General features: G+C 49.0%; 2 protein-coding genes across 2 annotated transcripts in view; one reads left to right on the forward strand and one right to left on the reverse strand.

Moving 5' to 3' along the window:
* Positions 1-10570, forward strand: part of LOC132454852 (bone morphogenetic protein 1-like) — a 16313-nt gene extending 5743 nt beyond the window's left edge. The window contains exons 4-20 of the mRNA XM_060048401.1: positions 372-489; positions 1774-1952; positions 2426-2531; positions 2929-3053; positions 3353-3468; positions 3569-3671; positions 3872-3988; positions 4353-4498; positions 4763-4958; positions 5183-5308; positions 5769-5929; positions 6571-6754; positions 7197-7322; positions 7524-7651; positions 7913-8126; positions 8750-8997; positions 9523-10570. Of these exons, the coding sequence (XP_059904384.1) occupies positions 372-489; positions 1774-1952; positions 2426-2531; positions 2929-3053; positions 3353-3468; positions 3569-3671; positions 3872-3988; positions 4353-4498; positions 4763-4958; positions 5183-5308; positions 5769-5929; positions 6571-6754; positions 7197-7322; positions 7524-7651; positions 7913-8126; positions 8750-8997; positions 9523-9657 (2528 nt within the window). The 3' untranslated portion in view covers positions 9658-10570. The remainder of the gene's footprint in view (positions 1-371; positions 490-1773; positions 1953-2425; positions 2532-2928; positions 3054-3352; positions 3469-3568; positions 3672-3871; positions 3989-4352; positions 4499-4762; positions 4959-5182; positions 5309-5768; positions 5930-6570; positions 6755-7196; positions 7323-7523; positions 7652-7912; positions 8127-8749; positions 8998-9522) is intronic.
* A 71-nt stretch (positions 10571-10641) lies between these two features.
* trim69 (tripartite motif containing 69) overlaps positions 10642-12500 on the reverse strand; it is a 5134-nt gene continuing 3275 nt past the window's right edge. Inside the window, exons 4-6 of the mRNA XM_060050067.1 lie at positions 12120-12142; positions 11893-12008; positions 10642-11392 (exon numbers count right to left, since the gene is read on the reverse strand). Of these exons, the coding sequence (XP_059906050.1) occupies positions 10848-11392; positions 11893-12008; positions 12120-12142 (684 nt within the window). The 3' untranslated portion in view covers positions 10642-10847. The remainder of the gene's footprint in view (positions 11393-11892; positions 12009-12119; positions 12143-12500) is intronic.

Below are 12500 nucleotides of genomic sequence, written 5' to 3' on the forward strand. Positions count from 1 at the left end.
GGAGGGGGATGTGAGGAAGAGGGTGTGGGAAGGGGATGGGACGAAGAGGATTTGAGGAGGAAGATGCGAGGAAGAGGTTGTGAGGAGGATGTGAGGAGGGGGATGTGAGGAAGATTATGTGAGGAGGAAGATGTGAGGAGGAAAATGTGGGGAGAAGGATGTGAGAATAAAGATGTGAGGAAGAGGATGTTGGGATTTGAGGAGTATTCGGTGAGGAGGATGGGAGGAAGTGGATGTGAGGAAGAGCGGTGTTCTTTTGCCAGAAACAACAATCTGTAGCTAATTCTGTGTTTCGGGGAAAGTAACATCTAGTACTTACAACTCTACTCCTTACTACTACCACTTATAGACTGCCTGCCTCTACCTTACAGGCAGCCAGCGAGCCATATTCCGACAGGCCATGCGACACTGGGAGAGGCACACGTGCGTGACGTTCATCGAGAGGTCTGGCGAGGAGAGCTACATCGTGTTCACCTACCGACCCTGTGGGTGAGTCACGTGCACGCTCATCAGGCATCACACGGGCACTATGCACCGAGAATATCATATGTTTTGTACTGCAGATAGAGTGAATGCATAAAAAAAATCCTTTTAAATGCGATGGATACTTTCTCTCTGGTTGAAATGATTCATGATTGGAAGAGATGTTCACTTCATGAATGTGTTTTCTATCTGATGTTAGACCTCTCACACTGTGTTCCCAAATTCCCCACCTGAGATTATTACATTTCAATCTACTATACAGCAAAGTGACGAAGTGCAGGTTCCATCCAACGTTACATTGATAGATGAGTTCGCCTGAAAGGGGTGATATTATACCACCAGGTTTTATAATGCCTTTTCCTGCAGTTTAGTGACATCACAAGTGGGAGTGTCCAACTAGATGTATGCTGGATAGATCAGTCTACCAGACTACCCAGTGGACTGCATACGTTGCTTTTCTATCCATCTAGGTGGACACTCAGGACGCACTAAAACACAGGAAACAGTCGATCTTTTTTGTAATGGCTAATCCCTGGTGGCATAATGTCACTCCTTTAACACCATTTTATACACTTAACTCAATGGACCTATTCCTTCTATACACTGTTTAATAAATATAATCATCACCATCAAAAAAGATGTTACTGAACTTTAAACCATTTCCTCCGTGGTCAACAAAACTCTGGGATCAACACGAAAAGTCGTCAAAGTGTGTGTCTTTGTCTTTATCTGTGTCTGTATGTGTCTAGGTCTATATCTGTGTCTGCGTTTGTATCTGCGTCTATCTCTGTGTCTGTGTCATGTCTGTATCTATATCTGTATCTATATCTGTGTCTGTATCTGTATCTGTGTCTGTGTCTGTGTCTGTCTCTGTCTCTGTGTCTGTATCTATATCTGTGTCTGTGTCTGTATCTGTGTCTGTGTCTGTCTCTGTACCTGTGTCTGTCTCTGTCTCTGTGTCTGTGTCATGTCTGTAGCTATATCTGTATCTATATCTGTGTCTCTGTGTCTGTGTCATGTCTGTATCTATATCTGTGTCTGTATCTATATCTATATCTATATCTGTGTCTGTGTCTGTATCTGTATCTGTGTCTGTGTCTGTCTCTGTATCTGTGTCTGTCTCTGTGTCTGTCTCTGTCTCTGTGTCTGTGTCTATATCTGTGTCTGTGTCTGTGTCTGTCTCTGTATGTGTCTGTCTCTGTGTCTGTGTCTGTGTCTGTGTCTGTGTCTGTGTCTGTATGACAGCTACAGGATATCTGCTGTGATACTGACGTCTTCTGGTCTACTCAGGTGTTGCTCCTACGTGGGGAAGAGAGGAGGAGGACCTCAGGGTGTCTCCATAGGCAAGAACTGCGACAAGCTGGGCATCGTTGTCCACGAGCTGGGTCACGTGATCGGCTTCTGGCACGAGCACACCCGGCCCGACCGCGACGACCACGTCAGCATCGTCAGGGACAACATCCAATCGGGTAAGCTGTGTCTCATAGCCCGGTTAGGATGAGTCGTTACAGAAATCCAGCCTTTTATATCTGTGTTTAAAGGTTATAGTTGGGTACGTAGCTCTTATGAGAGCTGCGTAGATTAGTTTATATATTATTGTCTGGTGGTTGGGTATTCTTTGTTTTGCTTTGTATAGTCCTTGCTAAATCAGATAAATGTGGCTTAATTGACACGAAAGCCAAATGAAGTCAGTGAAATATTTCTGTTTGCAATGTATAGGCTCTAAACTATTGGTCATGTTCCGGCACTGTGTAGTCCTTCTCCTTAGCTCTCCTTATAGAGAGCAACCTAATAGACAGAAACCTAGCACACCTAATAGGCCCATGTTCAGTATCGCTCCCATTGGTTCTCTAACAGTTAATCAACCGATTCCACATCACTAATGTTGTATCGGCCGATGCCTCAACCATCATTCGGTCTCTCACTCCGCCTTCCTCCATAGGACAGGAGTACAACTTCCTGAAGATGGAGCCGGCCGAGGTGGACTCCCTGGGGGAAGAGTACGACTTTGACAGCATCATGCATTACGCCCGGAACACCTTCTCCAGGTTGGAACGCCTGCTCATGAGCCTCGTGCAGACAGTACTTAAAACAATTTTAAGAACTACTCCCAAGTGGTGGTTTTATCGCTGTCAGGCAGCCTTCATTGACGTCCACTCTGCAGGACCTTTATGATGTATCTCAAGACACGGTGGGGAACCTCAGGGATTACCTCAAAAAGCTTTGCTAACCCTCTTCTTTTTTATTTCTGCATCATGAACGTCAACCTTTCACAACCCTTTTTTCTCTCTTTCCTTGGCCTCTCATCCTTCATCGTCCAAGTGGTGAGGAGTGATGTAAGGAGAGGGGAGGCCGTAATGGGTGAGGGTCCTATGTGGTAGGAGGTTGAGAGGATCTGCGGTGTGGTTCTCATGAGGTCCTGCCATGTGTGATTTTTCTTAAAAGGGGTGTGTTCTTAGACACCATCGTTCCTCGTGATGATGTCAGCGGAGCGAGGCCTCCCATTGGCCAGCGGACCAGACTCAGCCAGGGGGACATCGCTCAAGCTCGCAAGCTTTATAAATGCACCTGTAAGCTACGTGTTCACGCGTGGACTTGGGTCTTCAGACATTGTTTTGACACCGTGATTGTTCGTCACAATGACTTTCTACTGACAAATAACGACTCACTGTTCCCTGCTGATTTGAACACACACACACACACACACACACACACACACACACACACACACTATTCACATGCTAGACCTCACCACATGACCAGTTACTACTTGTACTTCATATCGACACCACATCGTAACAATAGTCCATTAACGATGAGAATAATCAATGACTTAATTGAACATCCCATCTCTATCGGCGGTACACAGCGTGTGGAGATAGTCTGCAGGACAGCTCTGGGAACCTCTCCTCTCCTGGGTTCCCCAACGGCTACGCGCCCTACTCCAACTGTGTGTGGAGGATCTCCGTCACACCAGGGGAGAAGGTAGACACCATAAGATCTAAATGACTCCTCTCTTACCCAGCAAACCCCTCGAGCACTAACCCTAACCCTGGCCCTTTCCTGTACGATCGGTCCCTCGCAGATCGTTCTGAACTTCACGGCCATGGACCTCTTCAGAAGCCCCCTGTGCCGGTACGACTACGTTGAGGTCCGGGACGGCTTCTGGAAGAAAGCCCCCCTCAAAGGTCTCTACACGGGGGGCATCTTAGGAGTAGGACGTCTCTCACCACAAGACATTATTAGAAGTGGATCTTCTCCAGATAATCACTAGTCCATAGTAGCAGACAGATACATTAGAAGGTTTTCTAAAGAAAAGATATAATCTACTTTTACTGGGGTTAATAATCTCAGTTTACTGGGGGATTTACTTTCTTTTTTTTTAAAGGCCGTTTCTGTGGAGACACGCTTCCAGAAACCATCGTCTCTACAGACAGTCGTCTGTGGATCGAGTTCAGAAGCAGCAGCGACTGGCTGGGAAAAGGCTTCTCAGCGGTCTACAAAGGTATCTGGTCGCTGGTCACTCTTCGAGGTGTTGACACACCTGGTTCCATCAAGAGCCACCAAGACGATTGACCACTGCTATCATTGGGGGTCCAACAGACTCTTTCCACAGAGGGGTCATCCTAGGACAAACACAGGTGCCGCTCATAACACTAATTATGGGTCTGCTCATTTTATTTACCAAGCGTGGCGAGTGGACTCATCTTAGCTAGTAGTGTAAAGAGTGACACCTCTGTTTCTCCTACGATGATACCTCTGTGTAAAAAGGTTATATTAGAACCTTACTTAACCTAGACAGAACCTAACTCACCCTAACCTGGCGGACCACTAATCCTCTCCTTCTCTTTCGGTGTGCATTCATGCAGCTATTTGTGGAGGAGATGTGAGGAAAGACACAGGAAGGATCCAGTCCCCAAACTATCCAGATGACTATCTGTCCAACAAAGAATGTGTGTGGATCATCACCGTAGCCCAAGACTTCCGTGTGGGCCTCTCCTTCCGGTCATTTGAGGTAAAAAGTTGAGAAAGAAGTGACATTATATTTGTGTTAAGATTCGGATGGTTATCGACACTATAGTTAAAGCTATGTTTTGGGCTATACATTGGATGAGCAGGTCATTTTCCCTGGGCATCTTTTTCAAAGGTATACTGCAGATGGTGTTGTTCAAACCGACAACCTTCAGGCTGGGGGTCAAATACTCCCCCTAGACATTCCTGCCCTCCCCGCTCGTATTTCAGAGAAGATATAATGTGACATAGGCTACCCCCCCGCCAGATTGAGAACCACGACAGCTGTTCCTACGACTACCTGGATGTGAGGGATGGCGGTTCCGCCAGCAGCCCCCTGCTGGGTCGCTTTTGTGGCCGCGACAAGCCTGCCGACCTCCAGAGCAGCTCCAACCAGCTCTGGATCACGTTCGTGTCCGACGGCTCCGTCAACAACGCTGGCTTTTCCGCCACCTTTTTCAAAGGTTTGGATATTTCAGTAACCAGCACTTGTTGTCGAGGAGCTATTTTTTTATCCCATGAGGTTGAAATAAAACGGCCATAAAATGGAAATGAAGAAAACACACATTAATACATAAATAATAGTAGGGTTAGTAAGTATTCATATTCAAGTATTCATCAATTAAAAAATGACTTGACTTCGATACTGAATAAATCGCTCACTCCCCTGCTCTATGTCGGTCCCCAGAGACGGACGAGTGTTCTGCACCAGGCAGGGGCGGCTGTGAGCAGCGCTGTCTGAACACGCTGGGCAGCTACACGTGCGCTTGTGACCCCGGGTACGAGCTGCTGTCCGACGGGCGCCGCTGTGAGAGTGAGTTCACGGAGCAGATCTCGCACTCCTTTCTGCACTTTGCTCTTGCTCGTGTGTGTCATCTTGAATGTTTATCTTTTACCAGTAGAGGGAGTAAGAGGACAAATTATTTGTAAAGTCAGGCCATATTGACAATGAATGCAAATCTTGTAGTCTTTGATATCACATGTATCTTCAAGACCTATCAGGTACAATGCATTGTATTCATTTAAATTGGTCTAACGTCTTCTTTGTATTTAGTGAGCCTTAGTTGATTCATGCAAAGTATTTCGCTTGTTCTTCTCATGGATGACGGTTAGATAGTGAGTTGATTATTTAGTTGTTTGACTTCTGGTTCTTGAAATCGGCAAAGAATACTCTATATATATGTATCAGGTCCCAGCCATGAGGTGCAGTTTCAGATCTGAGCTACAAGTCGGACCCAGTACCTCTAAACAGAGCTCTCTGTCCCTACCAGCAGCGGCCTGCGGTGGGTTCATCACAGAGCTGAACGGTTCCCTGAGCACCCCTGGGTGGCCCAGAGAGTACCCGCCCAACAAGAACTGTGTCTGGCAGCTGGTGGCCCCGGCCCAGTACTGCATCACGCTCGTCTTCGATGCATTCGAGACCGAAGGCAACCATGTAGGTGGTGGCACCTCGACCACCTGCACGATGGATGATGGATAGGGGATGATGGCTGGATGACGAATGAATGATGGTTGATGGATTAATGGATAAATGATGGATGGATAGATGATTGATGGATGGATGATTGATGGATGATATATGAATGATGGCTGGATGATGGGGGCGGGGGGGGGTTGAGTGGTTTCTCAGGGTGTTCAACTAAGGGTGCTGCACCAGTGTGTTGGCTCCCAGAAGGTCTGTAAGTATGACCGGTTGGTAGTGAACAGGGTTCTGACCCGGTGGAGGTGAGCAGGGTTCTGACCCGGTGGAGGTGAGCAGGGTTCTGACCCGGTGGAGGTGAACAGGGTTCTGACCCGGTGGAGGTGAGCAGGGTTCTGACCCGGTGGAGGTGAGCAGGGTTCTGACCCGGTGGAGGTGAACAGGGTTCTGACCCGGTGGAGGTGAGCAGGGTTCTGACCCGGTGGAGGTGAACAGGGTTCTGACCCGGTGGAGGTGAGCAGGGTTCTGACCCGGTGGAGGTGAACAGGGTTCTGACCCGGTGGAGGTGAACAGGGTTCTGACCCGGTGGAGGTGAGCAGGGTTCTGACCCGGTGGAGGTGAACAGGGTTCTGACCCGGTCCGTTGGCTCCCTGCAGGTCTGTAAGTATGACTACGTGGAGGTCAGCAGTGGCCGGAGCCCGGCCGACTCCAGGCTCCACGGGAGGTACTGTGGGTCGGACACGCCGGGGAGGATCACCTCCACGCTCAACAACCTGAGGGTGGAGTTCAGGTCCGACAACACCGTGGCCAAGGCCGGCTTCCAGGCCCGCTTCTTCTCTGGTGAGTGCACAACAAGACGTGTAGCGGCAGCTTTACAGGTGTCAAAAAATGACAGATGGATGGATGGATGGATGGATGGATGGATGGATGGATGGATGGATGGATGGATGGATGGATGGATGGATGGATGGATGGATGGATGGATGGATGGATGTTACAAATAGAATAAGAGTTGAAAACAAGTATAAGGTGTTGCACAGTTTAATGGCACCGGGGACAATGGAGTTCTTCAGTCTGTTGGTGTTGCACTTAGGGAGGAGCACCATGTCGCTGTACAAGCTCCACTGGTGGCTGATGACGGTGTGCAAATGTGCTGTTATTTAGTCAAAGCCTAATTTATGCTGTAAAGTTTTACATTGGAACACGATGTTTACATGACGCGTCGCGTTGTGTTGTATAACACGCAGGCTTCTGTTTCCCCCCCCCCCCCCCCCCCGCGCAGATAAAGATGAGTGCTCCCATGAGAACGGGGGCTGCCAGCAGGAGTGCGTCAACACCTTCGGGAGCTACATCTGTCGCTGCCGCAGAGGATTTGTGTTGCACGGGAATAAGCACGACTGCAAGGCAGGTACCGTTGTGCGGTTGAATTGATTTGAGTTTTGTCCTTAGATTCTACATTTAACGATGCTATATAAAATCGGGTTCGTCAAAGGGACAAGGAGAACAAAAGTCAGTCTGGAGGAATTCTTGAATGAGAACCAGAAGTTCCTAACAATCCGTTTGGTCTCCTGTGAGATGGGGCTTCAAATTCATGCTTGAACGTTTCCAGCGGGGTGCGACCAGATGGTGACCGCTTTGACGGGTACCCTCAGCAGCCCCAACTGGCCGGACACCTACCCCAGCCAGAAGGCCTGCACCTGGTCTCTGGCCACCCTACCGGGCCACAGGATTAAAATAGTATGTTGGCCGCCAGAGGGCGCTATTTCTTATGTAAATCTATACGATTGAATAAAGGTAGAATATGCAACGTCTGCGATTTCAAGCCAGCTGCAGACAGTTTAGAGAAAAATGAAAGCTCTGCCTTTCCTGCTCTCTATTATCTCCCAACCGAGTCTACCCTAAAAATGGGAGGCTAGCTCAAATGTAAGATGACATTTCTCTACCTTTTTAGCTCCTTAAAGTTACCTTTAGTTTATAATCCTCCATCATAATTTTCAGGCTTTTAATGAGCTTGACATGGAGGCTCACCTGGAGTGCGTCTACGATCATCTCCAAATCCACGACGGAGAAGACGCCCGTGCGCCCAGTTTAGGACGTTTCTGCGGCGCCACGAAGCCCCCCCCTCTCATCTCAAGCGGCAACCAGATGTTCCTGCGCTTTTACTCTGATAACTCAGTCCAGAAGAGGGGCTTTGAGCTCTCCCATAGCACAGGTAGGCATCAAGGGAAGGATACATCAACAGGTAGGCATCAAGGGAAGGAGATGTCAACATGTAGTTATCAAGGGAAGGAGACATCATCAGGTAGGTGTCAAGGGAAGGAGACATCAACATGTAGTTATCAAGGGAAGGAGACATCATCAGGTAGGTGTCAAGGGAAGGAGACATCAACAGGTAGGCTTCAAGGGAAGGAGCCATCAACTGGTAGGCATCAAGGGAAGGAGAAATACACAGGTAGGCATCAAGGAAAGGAGACAAACAGAGTTTATCTGAACTCACTGTCAAACCCCCTGTGAAAGAAAAGACAGATGGACAGGAATGATCTGTTTGTCAATACTATACCGTGTGCTTAGTGTTTGCAAAATATACGTCTCCACACATAATGCTACGCTGTCTGCTACAGTGTGCGTGCAAAATATACGTTTCCACAGTAAATGCTATACTGTGTGGGACAGTATGTGTTTCTCCACATTTCAAACTAACTTTAGACAAAACAGTCGAGCAGAATATCAATTATGTGTGTTTTTCTGCCCGGGCCGCATTCCTTGTGTTATTTTTTCTTTTTATGACCTCCGCAGTCCCGACCCGTCTCTCATTCCGTGGTCTCGCGTCCCCAGATTGCGGCGGGGCCCTCAGAGCCGAGGTCCAGGCCAGAGACCTGTACTCACACGCACAGTTCGGCGACAACTACCCGCCCGGCGTCGACTGCCACTGGGTGGTGTGGGCGGAGAAGGGCTACGGGGTGGAGGTAGAGTTCCTCCTCTTCGAGACGGAGGAGGAGACGGACTGCGGCTACGACTACGTCGAGCTCTACGACGGCGCTGACCTCAACGCCCCGAGGCTCGGCCGGTACTGCGGTAACGGGGTGAGGTGGCCATCTTGAAATGCTCTTGTTGTTGTTGTGGTTGTTGTTGTTGGTGGAAAAATGCATGTGTTTTTCTCATGAAAAAGGAATGACCCTCAACACTGGCCTCTGCCTGCTGTATGAATTCTTTAACAATAGATGAGTCATTTCCATGTAGGCCAAAACCATAGAAAACACACCATTGTTCCAATTGGGGAATAACCCTTCTTGCTATCTACTCAAGAGGTGATGGAAAATAGAAATGAACCCCTCCACCCCCGTTGTCTCAAAGAAAATATGCAAACTACATATTTCCTGATGTCAGACTCCCTGACATCAGGAAAAAGTGGTCTCAGAGTTCAAAGCAGAGAAAACTAAAGAAAGTAGTCAACGGAAATACTGCAGGCTAGCTTAAACAAGGACATTCAATACTCTTTAAATAAGCCATGTGTCATAACAGTCGTCCTTAGAGCTCTAATGTATGACTATACATAAACGTGGAGCCTAACCGTGCTGTCTTTGAACTCACTACTTCCCTTTCCCCAGCCGCCAGAAGAAGTGTATTCGGCGGGCGACACGATCGTCTTGCTCTTCCGTTCAGACGACAGCGTCAACAAGAAGGGCTTCCACCTGCGCTACAGCAGCACCAAGTTCCAGGACATGTTACACGACAGCCAGTGACTGCAGAACCAAAGGGGGTGACACGACTCCTGACAAACAGGGACGTCAAGCGAATGCATGATCGCAACGCCACGCGTGTGCAGAGGTTTAAACCATTGTTTGGCCATGGAAGACTGGATTTGAGACTGAACTCAAACCCACTCCTTACGAGTGGATCGATGCGTGACAGAGTTGTGTGTGTGTGTGGTAAGGATGTTGTAGAGTGTATTTATATGCGGCAGCGTGGTATTTATGGTTGTGATGTTGTAGTGTATTTATTGCTTGTAGTTTGTTTCAGACTGAGACCTTTGTTCTGAAGGCATCCGTTGTCTTCAATGCAATTTGTATTGGAGTTGATCTTCTTCAAGTATCTTGTTTCATTTACACTGGAGGACCGCATATAGAAATAGATATTACATATTCTGACTTTATTTGTTATTTTATTTTTCATTGAGACATTTTTTATTGAATCTGTAATATACATGATTAGTATTCCCTGGAAAAAACATTTAGAAGGTTGGAAGGTAAGACTTCATACAGGGTCAATTGAGATTTTGTCGTGCTGATCTGTCTTTCAAGTCCTTGTCCGTCTTTAATCAAGTAAGTGGTGCAATGAGACCTCCAGGTCTTCGAAACATGTTTGAACCTCTAAGTTAATGAATGTCCTCATGTTCAGCTGACCTCAGAGAAACTCTTCATTCAAGGTCCAATAGCTTGGAACTGATTAACCAACTATTCCAAAAATATATTTTATCACAGTCTCGCTCTCATGCCACTCAAGCGCTGACTATTTTTTAATCGTGAATTGGTGGTAATAATAATATATAATATAATGGCATTCAAATGTTAAAACTTCTGTTGTTTATAAGCGACCCAGTAAACATGTCTGTGATTCAGTAATGTTTGAAACATTACCAAAAATCGAATAAAAGGTCATAAGAACACAAATATTGCTATAGACTTTCTCTTTATCAGAAGAATATTACTAGTTAAGTTATTCACTAGTATTTGGTCCGAGATACGGCACATGTTCACCATTTGTTACATGTCTTTTTTTCACATTGCTGTAAATTTACGTTGTCAAACATACACACATAACCTACTCTATAAACCTTCCATTCTCGGGTCACATTTCCACCACCAAACACCAGGCACCCTCGTCCCCCCTTCCCCCCAAACCGGTCACCGACTTCACATATTCAGCACTGACCTCAGATCTTCGGCACGAACACCTTAAGCGGTTCGTTCTCGTGCACCTTGTCCAGGAAGCCCAGGTTGAAGTACGGGTACAGTGTTTCGGCGAAGCGCTCCCGGAACGTGTACAGGTGGGTCATGCTCTCGGCGTTGTAGAAGGACACCAGACCGCGCTTGTAGTCCAGGTAGACGGCAACGCGCGCCAGCGGCTCCTCCAGCGCCAGCACGCTGGGCGGCGACGTGCCCGCCATGTACTGCACGCCGTACGACAGCGACAGCGTCCAGAAGCCGTTGGCGGGCAGCGCCTTGATGACGCCCTTGCGGTCCACGGACTCCCGGGCCACGCCCACCGTCCACACGGCGCTGCTGTGCACCTCCACCTCCCAGTAGTGGCGCCCGTGTGTGAAGCCCTGGCTGCCCAGCAGAGAGAGCGCGGCGTTGAAGCGGTGCGGGTTGTCCTGTATGGCGCGGTTGAACGTCTGGTAGCGGACGCACGTCAGCGAGGACGTCAGGCTGAGCCACGGGTTGGCCGTGCTAGCGTTGAAGGTGATGGCGGCGGGGACTGGATTGGACAGAAACACAGACGCACAGCGGAGGAAAGAATTGTTATTAAAACAGACGATGTTAGACGGGCTGGTGACTAAGTTTGGCTAGTGCCTCATATGGGCTAGTGTCTCAGACAGGGGGCTTGTGTCTCAGACGGGGGGTCAGTGTCTCAGACGGGGGGCTAGGGTCTCAGACGGGGGGCTAGGGTCTCAGACGGGGGGCTAGGGTCTCAGACGGGGGTCAGTGTCTCAGACGGGGGGCTAGTGTCTCAGACGGGGGGCTAGGGTCTCAGACGAGGGGTCAGTGTCTCAGACGGGGGGCTAAGGTCTCAGACGGGGGGTCAGTGTCTCAGACGGGGGGCTAAGGTCTCATACGGGGGGCTAGGGTCTCAGACGGGGGGCTAGTCTCTCAGATGGGGGCTAGTCTCTCAGACGGGCTAGTGTCTCAGACAGGCTAGTGTCTCAGACAGGCTAGTGTCTCAGACAGGCTAGTGTCTTTGCAAGTGTGCAGCAGTACCTGGGTACAGACTCCCTTTGAGAGACTTCCACACTCGATACTGCAGGGGCCCGGCAAAGCGGCCCTCACACAGGCTGGGCGGCGTGAGCACGGGCCTCTCAAACTTCACATGCGGCCTGCCAAGAACAGCAAACACACAGATCTTTAGATGAGAGGAAATTCTCGGCTGGAGGAGAATTGAACCCCCAAACCCCTACCCCCGCCCCGCCCTCCACAGGATGACTCACCTCTGGAGCAGGGTCTTAATACCCTGTGGGAGGAAACACGGACACACGGGAAGAACGGACAGACAGACAGACAAACAGACAAAGATTGTTGTGATTAGAATTGCAACATCTTGCATGGAGGCTAAGCTGCTATGTTCACATGACATCAGAGGTTGGAAGCTCACGCAGTCCCAACACTCTTGGATCCCCCTGAGAAGGAGGGGGACGGAACGGGGAAAGTCCCAGACGGCTGAGCCCACCGGGGCCGCTCAAACCCAGACTCCGTCCTCAGCCAACCAGGGCCTCTCTCTGGAATCCTCAGCACAACCCAGCCCCTCTCTAACCGACGACCGCTAACTCCCAACAGCTACTTATCGCTCTCTGGACGAGGCGACGTCATCG

This window comes from Gadus macrocephalus, chromosome 4 (genome assembly GCF_031168955.1).
Source record: "Gadus macrocephalus chromosome 4, ASM3116895v1".
In the NCBI taxonomy this organism is placed as follows: domain Eukaryota; kingdom Metazoa; phylum Chordata; class Actinopteri; order Gadiformes; family Gadidae; genus Gadus; species Gadus macrocephalus.